The following is an 18,047-nucleotide window of genomic DNA, read 5'->3' as shown; positions in this document are numbered from 1 at the left end:
ACACACACACACACACACACACACACATATATATATATATATATATATATATATATATATATATATATATATATATATATATATATATATATATATACAGTACACACAAAGGTTTATTGTTGCTGCCTTCACTAAACCCCGGAAATCCACCCTTCAATTCTTTATGAAAAGACCAATATATGAATTGTTATTAGCCTTAATAACCTTGAAATTATTATCACATTATTATTTTCAAGCATAAAGTTATATACAGCAAAATTATATAGGAAAATACAAGTGTTTATTTGGCATTTTATAATGTGTTTTTGGTGACTGATAGTTAACTCCCACTTTGCATACCAGTCTTGAATATTTTTTAGGAATAGTGAATAAAGAAAATAGTGTTGGTTAACTTTACAAAAATATATAGATAAATAAGAATAATGATTAGCCCGTGAACTATGTTGGTCTGGCATTACAGCCGGTGTTCTGCCAATTTCTGCTCCCTGCCGAGAAATGCTACTTTGTGGTTCTGCGCATGCGCACAGTCGATTTTCAAAGTTTGCATCATTTCTTGCCATGGATATATTAAGTTTCTTGCACGATGTAAAATGGATGTTGAGTATTTGATCCTTCAAGATACACTACCCATGACATGAATTCTATTACACTTTGTGAACATTATACGATAAAGAGAAAAAAAACAACAATTCTATCGCTTTATTTGATATTCATTCAGTCATTCGCCTTTATTTAACCAGGCAGGTCATTAAGAACAAGATCTTATTTACAATAACGGCCTGGCAAGCGACAATGACCACTTGGGGGAAAAGGAAGTGGGCTAGGGAGTAAACCAGTAAAATTGTAGCTCTACAAAGGTGGAAAACCATTAGGTAGCATTTTTTGGCAAAGCAGCAGAAATGGTCAGAACACCGGGACTTCCGCGGACCGTGAACGCAGCATGCGGCGAGGGGCGGGGCCTAGGCGTCGCTGCTACAGGGATACCAAGATGGAAATGCAGGGGCTCTGCGATGCCCCGAACATCCACCCTCAACATGGCGCCCTGCGCAGGACCGCCGCCTCGTCCCCGCTGCGGCCGGGGGCGGCCGGCGCCCTGCCGCAGCTCATTTTCACCGACGGTGACGCGGAGCCGCACAGCGACAACAACAACAACAGTAGCAGCAGCTCCAGGCCGAAGACGTCGTCGCCATGTCTGCTGCCGCTGGTGGAGCGGGGCGCTGCGGCCGCAGACATGGCCCCGGCGGGGACCCCGCCGTGTCTGCGGCCGCAGCGCGGGGACGGAGCCCCGGCGCCGCCGGCGCAGCCGCCCGCGCCCGCCCGCGGCGGGGCGGCGCCGGGCAGCAGATCAGACGGACCCCAGCAGGAGCTGTATGTCGTGTTCAACGTGGTGCAGGAGGATGGATCCGTGGAGGCGGCCAGGGCGGGGGGACCCGCACTCCCCAGGGGTAAAACAGGGGTTATTTCTGTAAGATTGTTCTCTGATGGGTGTTCTTAGACCAGGACCACCTCCTGGTTTTATGACCACACTGATCAGCTGAGTCCTTTAGGTGAGGGCGGTGCAGAGGGAGGGGTGTTTATGATAAGATTGATGGCTCCCTTTCTGTTTTCTAGTCCAGGGGCCATAGCCCAACATTTCTCTGGTCAGTACCACTCAAGGTGACAAAACTTGCTTATAATTTTTGAAAATATCCATGTCTGCAGATTATATTTTGGTCTGATAACCCTTCCTGAGTGGCAGCTGTATCATAGTTATCAGCTCATGAAGTTACCACCCCCTTCAGAAAATTACATTTTAGATGCTGCTGCATATCCTGGTTTAGACTCATGTACAGGAAATCTGTCAATGTTTCACTATATTGTCTTTGGTATTATTTTAAAGCATTCATTCAAGCTAAGATGTGATGCATTTCCTGAATCCTTATGGTCCTGTGAGTATTCCAGTTTTTGTATTTTGTGTCTCTGTTGTTCCTAGTTGACACAGGGATAAAAATACTATATCATTTAGGCGAAATTTGTGTAAACATGTGTGTTGTTTATAGTTTAAAGAGCTGCAGTGACCTCTATGTTGGTCAGAATGATTCACATCTTAGCTTGAATGAATGCTTAAAATGATACCAAAGACAATATTGTGAAACATTGACAGACATCCTGTACATGAGTCTAAACCAGGATATGCAGCAGCATCTAAAATGTTATTTTCTGAAGGGGGTTTTAACTTCATGAGCTGATAACTATGATACAGCTGCCACTCAGGAAGGTTATCATACCAAAATATCATCTATGGACATGGATATTTTCAAAATTATAAGTAAGTTTTGTCACCTTGAGTGGTGCTGATATCTGGCCCGGCCCGTGGACTAATCCTCTGGGTTTTGGTTTTCATAGATCTCTGCTGGGTTGGCATGTCGGATTAGAGATAGACAACAGAAAAGATATGGCTGAAAGTGTGACTTGTTTAGGTTTCTTTCACTGCAGTTGGCCTCCCAGATAAGGTTCACCGTACAAAACACCTCCCTTTTTCAGTATACAGGACTGTCTCAGAAAATTAGAATATTGTGATAAAGTTCTTTATTTTCTGTAATGGAATTTAAAAAAATAAAAATGTCATACATTCTGGATTCATTACAAATCAACTGAAATATTGCAAGCCTTTTATTATTTTCATATTGCTGATTATGGTTTACAGTTTAAGATTAAGATTCCCAGAATATTCTAATTTTTTGAGATAGGATATTTGAGGTTTCTTAAGCTGTAAGCCATGATCAGCAATATTAAAATAATAAAAGGCTTGCAATATTTCAGTTCATTTGTAATGAATCCAGAATGTATGACATTTTTGTTTTTGTAATTGCATTAAAGAAAATCACAATATTCTAATTTTCTGAGACAATCCTGTAAATATGACTGGATTGATGACCACAGTGTGAATTTCTCTCCTACCTCTGTGGTTTGAGAAAAGTGTAAAACCTCTGGCTGGGAAAACATTGTGCATGATATAATAAAAGCTTTTGTTCTTTTTTTTCCCTGGTTTTCTTCTGGTGCACCAGACAAACGAACACGAGGATCTTTCAGCTCCGTCATGGACGTGGGGGACACCGGTCCCGCCGGCATCTGTGGATCTAGCGACGCCCTGAGCTGTCTGGACCCGCTGAAGAAAGAGACGGCCAGCCCCGCCGTGGTCGGCGCTAACAAGCCCCCCATCTACCCCAGCTCCATCGAAGACGTCGTTCTGACCAACAAGTACGGAGATAAGATCTGTGGGCAGATCTGCGCGGAGGGCAGTGACATTCGTCTGGGCAGGGAGCTGGCGTCCCCGCTGGCTTCTCCACTGGCGTCCCCGCTGGCGTCCCCGCTGGGGCCCGGGGCGGCCGGGCTGCAGGACGCCATGTCCGGCTTCATGTCGGGCTCCAGGGGTCTGCAGGAAGGCCCGGCCTCCGCCTCGGCGGGCCCGCCGGCGGCCGAAACCTTTTCCGGGACCATCACCATCAACAACCAGAGCATCGTGGTGACCATCGAGAACGGGGTCATGACCCTGGCCGCCCCGCCGGAGGGACACGTGCACAAGGAGGACGACATGATCAGCCTCAAAGAGCACCTGGGCATGAAGGACCACGAGGACATCGTCCTCCTGAACTATGACGGCGGTACCAAGTCCATCGGGAAGATCAGCACCCTGGCGGTCACCAGCCCCGGCCGGCAGGACGAGCCCAGACCCGGCATGTCCGTCAGCGACTCCGAGCTGGCTCTGGTGGACGACTGCTCCCTGTCGGAGCTGGGGCCGTCCCTGGAGGGCTGTCCCGTCATCAAACAGGAGGCCGGGGTTCTGTGTGCCGTCACCGAGGCCGACCTGGTCAACCCACCACCCAGGGTCACGGCGCCGGACTGTGACAGCGAGGACGTCAACTCTGGGCTCATCTGGTCAAAGAAGGAGGCGGTGGCGAGCTTCGGCTGCTCGGAGCCGGGCTGCTCGTGCACGTTCGACTCCCGGCAAAAGCTCAAGGTGCACCTGCTGAACCACGCCGAGGACCCGCGGCCGTACCAGTGCACGGTGGAGGGCTGCGGCTGGGCCTTCACCACCTCCTACAAGCTGAGGCGCCACCTGCAGTCCCACGACAAGCAGAGGCCTCACACGTGCCAGTTCGAGGGCTGCGGCCGGCGTTTCACCACCGTGTACAACCTGAAGGCTCACGTCAAGGTCCACGAGCAGGACAACGCCTTCATCTGCGAGATCTGCAGCGAGAGGTTCCGCAGCGCCACAAGACTCACCAACCATCAACGGCTCCATTTCGAGCCACAGAGGCCCCACAAGTGTGAATTCCCAGGTAACGCAAAGCTGTATTTGATCAATATTTAATATTACCTTGAATCTGCTGAGGAACCAGAACTGATAAATTATCTAATACTTTTTTTTTTGCCAAACTCTTTTTATAAAATTGCAGCTGCAAGAAACACTAAAGGAATGGTGATGTTAAAGCTATAATATTCTGTTAAATACATGGAAGATTTACAATAATCAAGACCTTTTCTATCACCAACTAGGCAAAATAGCATTTAGGGCCAGTCCAAATCCCCCCCCTACCCCTACTTTTCATCACTACCCCTAAATTTTGCGCCATCCCATGAGGGTAGTGGTGTCCCAATTCCTCTTTGCATGTAGGGGTAGTGGGCATATCGAAGGGTAGTGTGTATGACTCTAACCTTTCACAGCAAGGGTTTTCAGATGCTGACGGAGGGCCAGAAAAATTTCCCAGAATGCTTTACGTCATCATTTGCATACTGAATCAAACAAAAAAACATGGCGGACATTTCTAATTTTTAGTGAATAAAATCAATATTTTAAGTTAGTTTCTGCATAAAAATACATTTTGATTACATTTCTAGCGAGAAATATATATTTTACTTTCATAATATTCACTCTGTGAATGTACATAATCACTCGCTTGCTCGTTGTTGCGTTGTATCTTCAGATCTCGCCAGAATAAAGGCTGATTTATGGTTCCGCGTTACACCAACGCAGAGCCTACGGCGTTGGTTACGCGGCGACGCGCACCGTACGGCACGCGTCGCCGCGTAACCAACGCCGTAGGCTCTGCGTCAATTTTAACGCGGAACCATAAATCAGCTCCCGAGCCGGCGGCTCTTCTCATCCCCGAAAACATTGGAGCAAATTTCTTAACAGGCGTTATTTGGATAAACTGAGCCCAGGTTGGAGATCTTAACGGTTACTTTTACGCCTGGAAAAAATATTAAAACTTAATAAAGTGGCATATTAACAGCGCTACAGCTGAAATTAAAACAGCTTTTAGCTCTCGGCTTCCTGATATGGTGTGACGTTTGTGCAAACGTAACTACGCAGTCGCTTACGTACCTGAACGTAAACCACACAGTGACGGAGCAAGTGGTGTCCCAATCCCTAGGGAAGATTACAAAGCCCTACCGCTGTGGCTTCATTTTGAGGGTGAAGTGGTAGTTGGTGAGAGCTAGTGATAGTGAGTAGGGTGAACATTGGGATTGGCCCTTAATTGTGTTGTCTACCCCCATGTTTCTTCCTCTGTCCTCTGCAGGCTGCGAGAAAACCTTCATAACCTTCAGCGCCCTGTTCTCACACAATCGCACTCACTACAGAGAGACTGGCCACTTTAGCTGCAGCTATCCGGGCTGCGAGAAGACGTACGACAAGGCCTGCCGCCTCAAGATACACATGAGGAGTCACACCGGTAAGCAGATGGAAATGAAGCCAGCGTGACGGGTAACTCATTAGCGTCTGACATCCTGTGTGCTGGTGAACACACCTCTTCCTCTCTTTCTCCAGGTGAGAGACCGTTTGTCTGCGACTCGGAGGGTTGCGGCTGGTCGTTCACCAGCATGTCCAAGTTGCTTCGGCACAAAAGGTAAATTCATGTGAAAGCAAGCTTTTACACTCGTCCTGGGAAGAACGGTACCGCCGTGCTCCGATGCAGCGGGTCCAGAGGAAACTCCCCGGTTGTCATCTTACCTTTTTTATTCATGCTTTTCAGGAAACACGAGGATGACCGGCGTTTCGTCTGCAAAGAGGAGGGTTGTGGGAAGTCCTTCACCAGGGCCGAGCACCTCAAGGGTCACAGCGTCACACACCTGGGGACCAAGCCCTTCCAGTGCCATGCAGAAGGTACACGATACGCTATAAGTTCAAACCAGAGCAGATGGCAGGAAAATTCCTCATGCACATGCACAGTAACACCACAGTCTGCTTGGACTGCAGAGTCTTGCTGTAATGTACAGGACTGTCTCAGAAAATTAGAATATTGTGATTTTCTGTAATGCAATTACAAAAACAAAAATGTCCTACATTCTGGATTCCTTACAGATTAACTGAAATATTGCAAGCCTTTTATTATTTTAATATTGCTGATCATGGCTTACAGCTTAAGAAAACTCAAATATCCTATCTAAAAAAATTAGAATATTCTGGGAATCTTAATCTTAAACTGTAAGCCATGATCAGCAATATTAAAATAATAAAAGGCTTGCAATATTTCAGATGATTTGTAATGAATCCAGAATGTATGACTTTTTTTTTTTTTTAATTGCATTACAGAAAATAAAGAACTTTATCACAATATTTTAATTTTCTGAGACAGCCCTGTACATTACCTTTCTTGGGAGTCCGTTTCTGGGTCTCTGAAAGGGTCCCAGGGTCTTTTTGTGTTGTAATAGAGGCTCTAGGAATAAAATTGAGTTAAATGGTTCTGTTTTTAAAGATTGAAGCATTAACATGTCGGTAAACTGGTTTTAGATTCTCAATGCTTTAAAGCAGCACAATGTTTTTTGTTGAGTTTGGCGGCTCCTTTGGACAAAAGTGGTAGTGCTTTACCAGTAGTGTGGCAGGGTTCCTACCATGCACCTCCAAGTTTCATAGCACCAGTGAAGGCGATACAGACCCCTCAGACCATGACAGAGGTTCATTAAACCTGTTGGAAGTTGATGTTCCATCACAATGACTCTGGAAATATGATATTAAGGTGGAAAAGTTACGTAGTGCTGCTTTAAGATGTCCTGCTAAAATGGTGAAGAGACTGTTGCTTGTCAGCTCTCTAGCAGCTCTTTGGCCGTGTCCTTCAGGATACGTTTGGGGGTTGCTCTGGGAGTGTGGGATGCTGGGTCCATGCTTCCACGCTTCAAACTGTTCCAGGCTAGATCAGGACTTCTCCGGCCCGTCCTTCACCCCCAGCTCTGTGCATAATGATCAGGAGCATCTCTTTTGGCACAGCCATGCACCGTAAAGGTCCACGCCGGTGACGTTTCTTTGCAGATGATGTGGTCCTGTCGCCATGGCTGAGTCGTGATCTCCAGCTCTCCCTGGAGCCGCTGGCGGCACAATGAGAATCAGCATCTCCAAATCTTAAACCTGGATTATGGTTCTGCGTTAAATCAATGCCGTGCCTACGCCGCAGGTTGCGCCGCAATGAGCAACCCACGGCGTGCCTAACGTGCACCTCCCAAAAAATGTAACTACGGGTCGAGAGGTCACAGACCCAACGCAGCCCGAGAGGGCTGTGATTGGTTTGCTTGGTAGCAACGCATTTCTGGTTCCGGTTTGCGAAGCAGTCGTGAACTTTCAGGGCTCTTTTCTTTGTGTGTGTGTGCACACCGCCTCTACCGCCTCCACTGGAGGATTTCAAGAGTCCTGCTCTGGAATGGGGGAAGGATGAGGTCTGGATTGGTGCAGCCTGCAGTTTCCAGAGCATGGCCGACTCCCCCCTCCAGATAGATATAGTTCAGTCCTCCAGGAGGGACTTGGCGGTTTGAACATCTGGCTAGGGTTCCTCCTGGATGTTTCCTTGGGGAGGCAGATGTTTCCAGGTGCTTTTCTTTTAAAATGAAGCCATGTTATTGGAAAACAAGAAGGCGTTTAATCTTTTCCAGGATTTGTATTGATTGTTAACTGTCTTGGATCGATATTAGCAGCAGGACATTAACACTGTAGTAAAATATGTATTTATATATTCCAACATGTTAAAGTTTCACCTTCAGCTCCACACACTCCACACTGCCGGCCAAAGTAACGCCGTCGCTGGCAGCTTCCCGAGCAGGCGCTCGCTGACGCCGTGTTTTCCTTCTGTCTGCTCCTCAGGCTGCAGCGCCAGGTTCTCGGCACGCAGCAGTCTCTACATGCACTCCAAAAAACACAAGCAGGACGCCGGCAGCCTGCGCACCCGCTGTCCCGTCAACAACTGCTCCAAGCACTTCTCCACACGCAGCAGCCTGAAGAGCCACATGCTCAAACACCACCACCTCAGTCCTGGTGCGTAACCTGCAACCTCTGTTTCCCACATGTTTAGGAAAGTTACCTGGATCCTCAAGACAGATGCACAGATGTTCTGACTAGGCCTGTGTTGAAAAAAATTGATTTTCCGATTCTAAATCGATTCTCATATTCATTCCTAGATATTGATTCGTATGTCTAAAGATAGATTTTTTTTTTTTTTTTCTCCTCTCATCATTACATTACAACTTTTGGTATTTTTTTGTTTATGCCCAAAAAAGGAATGTTTTGTTGGACACGAGCATAACTGGTGCCTTTTTTTTTGCCTTTAAATATGTTTAAAGGTATGAAAACATTAAAAGTTTTCAGTTATAATTGCATAAATTGTTTATATTTCATTACTTTATATACTGTCTTGGGGTTCATTTTAATTTTTTCATAATTATATTTTCGCCCGGTGAACTTTAATCCCAGTAGTCACGTCATTTAATTCACACATGTGCGTGGTGTGAAACTATCAAACAATGAGCATGGCGTTGAAGAGTAGCCGCAGCGTTAACAAAGTGCTGGTTTTTAAAACTTATTTCACTAGTTATTTTGCAGTCATATAATTCATGCAACAGCTCAAAAAACATTTTTAATAACACTAACCCGAATCAATATCGGATCCAATCGAATCAAATGGTGATGATCGATTCCGAATCTTAAGAATCTGAATCGAATCAATTCTTGACATTTGAATCGATCCCCATCCCTAATTCTGACTCTTTGACGGGGTTTAGTGCATTTAGCTTTAGTGCATCGTAGCTCAGAGGGAACTTTTGCTTCCATCTTGTTTTTTTTTGTATTTTTTTTAACATTTCTTTCACTGGAAGTGGTTGTAACTATTAAAAAGCAAACCTTTGTGTGGTCCGCCCCAGATGTTCTCAGTCAGATGGAGACCACCCCCAGTCTGACCCCCAGCAACGAGCTGATCAGCTCCACCCCGACGACCATGGCGGGCCCCGGCGTTGCCGTGGGCGACCAGCTGAGCAACCTGGACCTCAGCTCACTGTTTTCTGCCGTCCCCGGCGGCGCGGCGTCCACCGCCGGCATGGGAGTGGGAATCCCCATGGCCATGGACCTGGCTCTGGTCAACTCGGGCATCCTCACCATCGACCCGGCCTCCGTGGGCACTGCGCTGGTGGCCGGGGCCGGCACCGCGCTGGCCAAGGCCCTGGACCCGCTCATCATGACGGCCGGTGCTGACATGACCCCTCAGCACGGCCTGGAGGGAACGGTGGGGGACGTCCTGCCCCCGCAGGGGACTCTCAACCTGGACGACGTGCAGACGGTCACCCCGGAGGCCTTGGGGACCCTCACGGCCCTCGGCCTGCAGGCCGCCGGGGCCTCCGTGGACGCTACGCTGCAGCACCCGCTCAGTTCCTCCAGCGCCTTGAGCGCGGAGCCGCCGGCCTCCCTGGCGGGGGCCCCCGGGGCCGAGCTGCTGGCGTCGCCCTCTAAGGCGGCGGAGGTGGTGGGGGGCCACGCAGGCGCCGGCCCCCTGCTGGGCTGTGTGGAGGTGCTGGGTTCCCAGGAGGGAGGGAAAGTCCTCACACAGTTTGTTTTCCCCAGTCACGGCAGCAGCTTCAGCCCTCAGAAAGATGGCGAGCTCACGGCCGTGTCGCCCAGCAGCTTCCTGGTGAGAACACACACACACACACACACACACACACACACACACACACACACACACACACACACACACACACACACACACACACACACGTGTCTGCTGTCTGTCGTTAAGCTAGGAACCCTCGGCCCTCCACAGGCCTGTCTGCATTTAGATTTAAAGGGGACCTATTATGGCATCTAATACCTATTTTTAACAGGCCTTGAATGTCTTAAAAACAAGCTTTTGATTGTTTTTGCTAAATAAATTAGAAATTCAGCCTCTGATCCATTTCTTTATCTTCCCATTCTCTAACCTCATTATCTATGCGGGATTCTGAGTGGGCGGGGCTATGATAATGAGGCTCTGTGCTGATTGGCTGCCTGAATGACGCGATACACCGCTACGAAAAAATGGCGGAAGCTCCGGCCGGCGGAATTGTTGTTGTTCCAGCCAGAGTTAGTTGTGGGCGTGGTTTCACGCATCGGAGGACAACCGATGTAAATCGCATTTTGGTTACGTAACGACGGGAGCAGAATCTTAGAAGCCACATCACACTGGACGGCTCATCCGGGCGGCTGTACAGACACTGCAGAATTTGGTTGCTTTCCTCCTTCTCTGAGTTGGCAGGCTGAGGGGAGACCACTTTATAAATGTTAAAGCAAGAAAAAACCTGTTTTTCATAATAGGCCTTTAACTATTGCAGCACCTCGGTTCTTGCTTTCTGCACCCCTGTTGTTTGTTTTGCAGCAGCGTTTGTATTTCCTGTCTAGGGCTGCAGCTATCGAATATTCTGGTGATTGGTTATTCTATGAAATATTCCATTGATTAATCGGATAAAACTTACATTTGCTTAATTAAAGGCCAATTATAAATATACAATAGAAAACAAGACTTGATTAAAAACAACCAATTTGTTTCTTTAGATATTATGCAAACTAGTAAACTGTTTGTTAAATTATTATTATTCAATTCAATTTTATTTATATATACCGTCTAATACAACAAAAGTTGTCTCCAGACGCTTTCCAGAGACCCAGAACATGACCCCCGAGCAGTTATTACATAAACAATGGCAGGTAAAAACTCCCCTAGTGGGAGAAAAACCTTAAGCCAAACAGTGGCAAGAAAAACTCCCCTTTAGGAGGGAAGCAACCTGGACCAGGCTCATAAGGGGGGACCCTCCTGCCGAGGGCCAGACTGGGGGTCAGGGACGGCAACAGCACAGCAGGCAGGTGGAAGCAGCAACGAGATGACCAGGGGTGGGGACCGCAGGCCAGCATGCAGCTCCCGAAGCTCCGGCCCAATCATCAAGTCCCAGGTTAGGTTCAAGGTCGGGGAAAGGTTGAGAAGGGGCAGGGCCAGGGAGAGGAGTCTTGACGGACAAATCTCTCCCCCGCCTGCCCGGGCCGTTACCCTGCCCCTTTCACTCCCACGCTGCAGGATCCGGTGTTGTGCATTCAGAGATGCTCTTCGCCACCGGCAGAGGATGCTGCACATTATTTTGACTTAACTTTTCCTGAAACATTAAAAAAAAAACGTATATTTTTCCAAGTATCAAAAGTAAAAACTATTCTTAGATACTGCTTTTAAATTCAGATTCAGAACCATTACGTTTGAACAGAAATGCTTGGCTGTGGACTGGGACTCGGAACAAGAGTCCTACACCCTATGGACCGGACTTTCATTTTTAATTTGAAATAATCCCACACCTTCCACATCTTCCGTCTCTTCCTCTTATTACTTTGGCTTTGCTGCGTTTTCTCCTTGTTGCTGTCACTGTTGTCAGTCCTGGTCGGCGTCTGTGCAGCTAAACTGTTCACACACGTTACGAAAAATGGCGACGCTGTCTTCTTCTTCCGCCTTATAAGGGACACGTGCGTGTTGGCACGTTGTGTCACATTAAAAAGAATCCGTGCTAAATGTGAAGTTTAAATGTATTTTTTATTTATTTTTTTTTCGAGGCAGAGGAAATTCCTCGATAATTTTTTGTAATGGAGTTATGGAGGAATTGTTGCAGCCTTATTCCTGTCTGACAGAGTTTTCTAAAACTGCTCAGGCTGCTCTCTTCTCTCGGAGTGCGTTTACTGGTTGTGACGCTGCAGTATTACCGGGACTCCGGCCGTCAGAGAAGAGACAAATAGTGACTTGGTCATTGAGACATTTTCGTAAAGGGGGAAACAAAACGAGCGGTTCATTTAATTGTTGATTTGAGGTGTTGATCTGTTGTTTCTCAGGAGAGTGGAGGCTCCGCCCGGACGGACTACCGAGCCATCCAACTGGCCAAGAAGAAGAAGCAAAGAGGCTCTTCTGCGTCACCTGGTAGCAAACATTGATCATTTAAGTGTTGCGCTCTCTGTCGGGGTCTGCGGAGGCGTGACGGGTTTCTCTTGGTGCTGCTCAGGAACGTCGGGCTCCGCCCAGAGGAGGCCGAAGGGAACGAAGACGGCAGCAACGACAGCGCCGCTCCCTTCCTCCAGCGGCCGGTACGGCGATGGAGCTGTGGCCGCCAACGGGGGCCTGACGCTGCGAGACCCCGTCACCGGCGCTCAGTACGTCCAGATCCAGCTGCTACAGGTGAGGTCTGGAGAAATGGCCATCAAAAGCGCTTTTTTTATTTATTTATTTATTTAGAATAGGTACAGTCAGTACTGGAGTTGAGGGGGGATGAGGGGGGATGGCATCCCCCCTGAAATAAAAACGGTCCAAATCATCCCCCCTGTAAAACTGCCATCCCCCCTTTCCATCCCTTATGTCATTTCATCATGTGGTGTGAATGAATGTGGTATTACGACTATTTCAACGTTTAGAGTCATATTTGACAATTTTCACCTGTTTCAAGTAAATGTTCACTTGAAATAAGTAGGAAAATCTGCCAGTGGAACAAGATTTATCTTCTCATTACACGCAAAAAAATCATGTTCCACTGGCAGATTTTTCTACTTATTTCAAGTGAAAATCTACTTGAAACAGGTGAAAATTGTTTTTTTTTCCAGTGATGAGTCTTGTTTTAAGTGTATAAAAAACAGACTAACAGGAGCGCTGCTGGTGTCCCCACAACCACCACTCTTGCAATGGGTGCAACAGTGAACTCAAAAAAAAAAATGCAGGCACTCTGGTGGATTGAAAAAAGTTAAAAAACCTTTATTTAGACTGGGTTACATCTAAAAAACACCAACGCGTGTCGGCTTGCGCAAGCCGACACGCGTTGGTGTTTTTTAGATGAGCCACTCCACAAGTTAATACAGCTCTGTTGGATTCAGAGTTTTTAAGTGAAACGGAGTCCCAGAACACGTGGGCTTGGAAATGACCTCATAACCCTTTACAGCAGAAACGGTTGCTTGTCAGAGATCATTGCTGATTCTTTTCCCCATCGGCATTGTGTTGCAACCCACCTGAATGCTGCAGATTGTAGTGTAGTTGCACGGCTGATGGGAGAGCTGATAGCAGTAGTGTGTGGAGAGGATGATCAACACGAGTGCTCAAGGTCTGATTTGTCCGTGCAGGACGACCCGGCCAGCGACGGCGACCTGGCCTTCCAGCTGAGCTCCCAGTCGTCCAGCTCTCACTCTCAGCTCACTGTCGACCTGCCTGTCAACATTTTGCAAGTGAGTATAGTTCAATCTTCCGTTCATCAGCGTCTCTCTGTTCCGTCGTCACTCTCCTGCAGCTGACGGCTTACAGCCCCGCCCAGCCGTGCACAGACTGTTCACCAGAATCTTTTCACCTTCATCCAGGTTCTGAAAAGCGCTGAACAGTTCTCCCTAAATGCATGCTGGTTTTGAATATTTAGCAGAGAGAAAATAACATGAGAGAGAACAAAAGTTGTTCCTTTTTTCAAGTCGACGTGTACTTGTGTTCATAATATCATTCCAACACGACTGACCAGATCAATCAGTGTTTTTGGTATAAATCATATTATTACTTGGCAAATGATTTACCAGCAGGTGTAGTAGAGTCAGAGACACCAACAGACCCAACATTGATGACATGAATGCTGCTGAGTCGGTGTAATTGACTAATTAAGGGAATGGGGGCGTGTTCAAAATAACAATCAGAGATCATTCATTGGGTGTCATTCATGTGGCCCTTAATCAAGGATGACGCCGGCGCATGTTGTCCATGCAGCTCCCTCTGAGACAGACGGCTCGTGCCAGACATCGTTCAGAAGAACAGCAGGCTTTAATGAGTCTGTTGATTGGAGAGGGGGAAACAGAAGTGCAGAAAACCATAGGCTAAAATGATCTGCAACGCTTTAAAACGGAAAGCCAACCCAAAGAGACGTGGAGGAGACGGGAGACGACCATTGGTCAGCCAGTGATCGGCTCCTGGGACGTCGGAGATGGCCTGGAGTTACCTGTGAGTGCTGAGACGGATGGAAGACGCTTGTGCAAGGCAGATCTATCGGCAGGAAGCCCCGGCAAAGTCCCTCTGTTTAAAAAAAAAAAAAAAAAAAAAAAAAAAAAAAGACGTGGCGAAGAGGAGACAAATTGCCAGAGAACATATCTGGCCTGAAGAGAAATGGAGAAATATTTTGTGGACTGATGAAAGTAAGGTTGTTCTTATTGGGTCCAGTTTGTCAGACGACCCCAACACAGAGTTCATCCCCAGTAAACACTGAACACTGAAGCATGGTGGTGCAAGCATCACTGTATGGGGCTGTTTCTCTTACTGTGGTGTCTGTTCTGTTGATCGCATAACGGGGATCATGGATCAACTTGCTTCCATGAGAATATTTGAAGAAGTCATGCTGCCTCATACCGAAGAGGACATGCCCTGGAAACGGGTGTTTCAACAAGACCACGACCCCAAACACCAGAAATACAGCAGCATCTCGGTTCCAGACCAGCAAAATAAAGGTCATGGAGTGGCCGGTCCAATCCCCAGACCTTAGTCCAACTGAAAACATCAAAGATGCTGTTTCTGAGGCAAAACCAAGGAATGCAGAGGAATTGTGGGAGGTTGTCAAATCATCCTGGGCTGGAATACCTGTGTATAGGTGCCTCCATGCAGCACACAGTTCTCAAAAACAGTGCTGATACAACTAAATATTAGTTTGGTGATTCACAGGAATGTTCAATCTTAATGTTTTTTTTAGTTTATTGAGTTAATATTTGTGTTTCTAATGAAAAATGCTGACACTGCTATATTTTTGAACAGCCCAATGTCCAAATTTTATAAAGAAATCAGAATATTGATTATTTTTTCTTCATGTTTTGATAAGTGTAATGTGCAGCATTCCCAATGAATGGAAATGACAAATATTATAAGGATCGTGAGCTTGACTCATGTTTTTAAAGAACACTGTTGTTACGGATAATTGAAAGGGAAATAGCGGGAAAAACAAACTCAACAAGGATCTGTGTTCAGCTGAACTGCTCGCCATAAACAACAATGATGTTTACAGCTGAGGGGGCGATGTGCCACTTCTCTCTCCATCTTCATCCTCTGGTATCATGAAAGCACTCTTTATAAAAGCTGACACTGATAAAACATCATAGATTATACTTAACAAAGGTGATATTTCAACGGTGTTAAATGTAACAGCACCTCATGAAGTAGTCTGTGAACAAGTAAACTCAGTTTCTGCTCGTGTCTCTCGTGCTTGTTATTGATGTAATGTCTGCTGAGCGAGGAAAGATCTCCCCCAGGAACACGTGTGTTCACAGAAAATAAAGCTTTCCAGTTATTTGACATGTGGAACTTTAAGGTCAGGAATGTCAGATTTAGGGTGCTTTCACATCTGTCCCGTCTGGAGCAGTTGTTCTGAAACGGGGAGCGTTTCCCCCTAAAGATTGGTTCGTTTGGTATATGTGAACACAGCAATCGCGCTTGGATGCGGGACAAACCAAGCATGCCGAGATCTCCTAGGAGAGGTGGACTCAGCTCGCTTCCATTCCAGACCTGGAGCGGTTAATTTTTTTAATTTGCAGTGAGAACATAATCCACACAGCAACCGACACAACTCCATTCATGTGTATGTGCGACCGTGGCGCAAGGAAAAGAGTCGGTGCAGCCTCCACCCCCTTCTCTCCTATTGGACACAACTTTCTCTCTTCTCCCTTCTCTCTTATTGGACGTGCCGAGATGCCGTCCCAGCGCGGCACGGTGAAATTAAAAAATGTTCAATTCGGGCAGGGTTTGTGCAGCGCAAACGCCGCGGCAGGCGGCCTCTCGCCCGCAGAGCGGTCCGCTCTTGCGCCGGTAGAACATACCGTATTTTCTGGACTATAAGCCGCACCTGCATATAAGCCGATCTGCCAGACATAAAAAAAAAAAAAAAGAATATTTCTGTTGTTAGATTAGATATTTACTACATGTACAGAAGGATTTTGAACTGTAAATGATGTACATGTTTGTACCTAAATAGATCCTTTCCTAACAGTGTCTTTTAACACGGCAGCAACTTTGCTGATTAAAACTGGACAGAACCAAGAGAAAATAACCAGTATTTATTTATCTATTTATCTGTTTGAAATCTGCTTCTACTTCTATCTGCTAAAGAAGAAGTAGCATATTCTTGTTTGCATTTATTTTGTCTTAGTTTTGATTCTAATTCCGGTTAGAGCGCCCCGAGTGGTGGAAGAAAAATCCTCAGAATAAAACCTTTGTATAAGCCATGAAAACCTATGAAAAAAGTAGCGGCTTATAGTCCAGAAAATACGATAAATTAATGGGATCACTGGCGGCGGTCTGCGCTTTGCGCCCTCTCTGTGAAAGGAGGCTTGTTGTTTTTCCCGGGGTACGGAAGAGGAAACTCCTTCCGCGTTCATTTCTGACCAATGAGAGAACAGTTGGTTCATGGCATTTGTTAACAGTTTTGAGACGCTACAGACTGTTGCCTTGTGAACACAAACGAGAAACGAAACGACTGTATTGATTTAGCCCCTGAATCTGAACAAAACAGACGGGCCACAGGTCTGAAAGCAGCCTAAGATAGCCGGTGTGAGCACGTGGAAGCTGCGGGCAGAGGTTTCTGCTGGGTTCTGTTCAGATCCGTACTAAAGTACTTCCTGTCGCTTTGACCCGCAGGAACCTTCGGTGATGACAGAAGATGACAACGGCTCCGACAACTCCCAGTTCACCGGGAGCACAATCAACCTGCAGGACTTGGAGTGACTGGGAGGGTGAAAGGTCTGCTGCCATGCCGGGCCCCCCCGGGCCGTGTCCCTCCCCCCCGGATCACATCCACCATGGACGGCTCCATCCAGCGGCGGCCTCGTCTTGGCCCGGGCCTCTGAAAGCCTTTCTGGACGCGCTCAGTGTTTTAAGTGTAGGACGTGATTCCACGACCGCTGCACCTTGACGTGATGCTTTTGAGTTCAGACGATGTCGTTTGCTTGTGAAGTCCAGTCACGTACCAGAACCGGAGCCCAGAGCGCCGCCGGCACCGGCAGAGCCGCGGCGTGAACGACGCCCGCGTGCGTCCCTTCCACAGTGCCACGTTGCTACTCATGCACATGCTGCGCTGCTGACGCTCCAGTTGCCTTACAGGCGCCTCATGCTGTGCACGCCTTCACATGCAGAGTATCTGCTTTAACTGTCGTCATCTGACTCGTGCTTTATCCCTGTAAGAGTTATTTTTATATTCCACCGAAAGTCTGTGTGAAAACCCGTCTGTCCATGTGTTTGTGCCGTATGATGAGAGTTGCTACCTTCTTGTGATGATTTTGTTATTTTATTTATTATAAGCGTCTGGTTTACAGAGCGGTGGAGCCAAACAGAGGAATAAAGAGTCAAAGCACAATCACAACACGCTTCAGAGCTCTTTATGTCCTTTTTAAAGGAAACAGCCTTTTATTGCATGAAACTGGATCGGGGAAGGTTGGGCCGAGAAAAGACAAACTAAAGCACCGATTCGTTCTTTTCACCGTAGAAACCCAACATACGTCTTCTTTTTCACATTAGTTTGATTTTATTTAATATGCATCCACTCCTTCATTTCAGGGCTGAAACACACAAAGGAGGCTGTTTAGTTCTTGTGGGAGCTCAAAGTTGTTACTTTTTTTTTTTTTTTTTTTACCTTGTCTGCACACATATTAATGATTGATACCATGTAGGTAAAAACCAAAGGCATATATATGTGCATTATTGCTATATTTAATATATATACATATATACGCCTACTTACGCATACACATACATACA

General features: G+C 46.8%; 1 protein-coding gene across 1 annotated transcript; it reads left to right on the top strand.

The window, feature by feature from the left end:
- The first annotated feature begins 981 nt into the window (after positions 1-981).
- si:dkey-156n14.3 (zinc finger protein ZXDC) lies at positions 982-17,652 on the top strand. The gene is made up of 11 exons (XM_061728002.1): positions 982-1,445; positions 3,048-4,322; positions 5,565-5,717; positions 5,813-5,891; positions 6,018-6,148; positions 8,114-8,284; positions 9,166-9,926; positions 12,137-12,221; positions 12,304-12,476; positions 13,406-13,507; positions 16,932-17,652. The coding sequence occupies exons 1-11, from the start codon at positions 989-991 to the stop codon at positions 17,016-17,018; spliced, it is 3,474 nt and encodes a 1,157-aa protein (XP_061583986.1). The 5' UTR covers positions 982-988; the 3' UTR covers positions 17,019-17,652.
- The last annotated feature ends 395 nt before the right edge of the window (positions 17,653-18,047 follow it).

This window comes from Cololabis saira, chromosome 8 (assembly GCF_033807715.1).
Source record: "Cololabis saira isolate AMF1-May2022 chromosome 8, fColSai1.1, whole genome shotgun sequence".
Classification (NCBI taxonomy): Eukaryota; Metazoa; Chordata; class Actinopteri; order Beloniformes; family Belonidae; genus Cololabis; species Cololabis saira.
The sequence above is the reverse complement of the archived record's forward strand: the minus strand, read 5'-3'. Positions and strand labels throughout refer to the sequence as shown.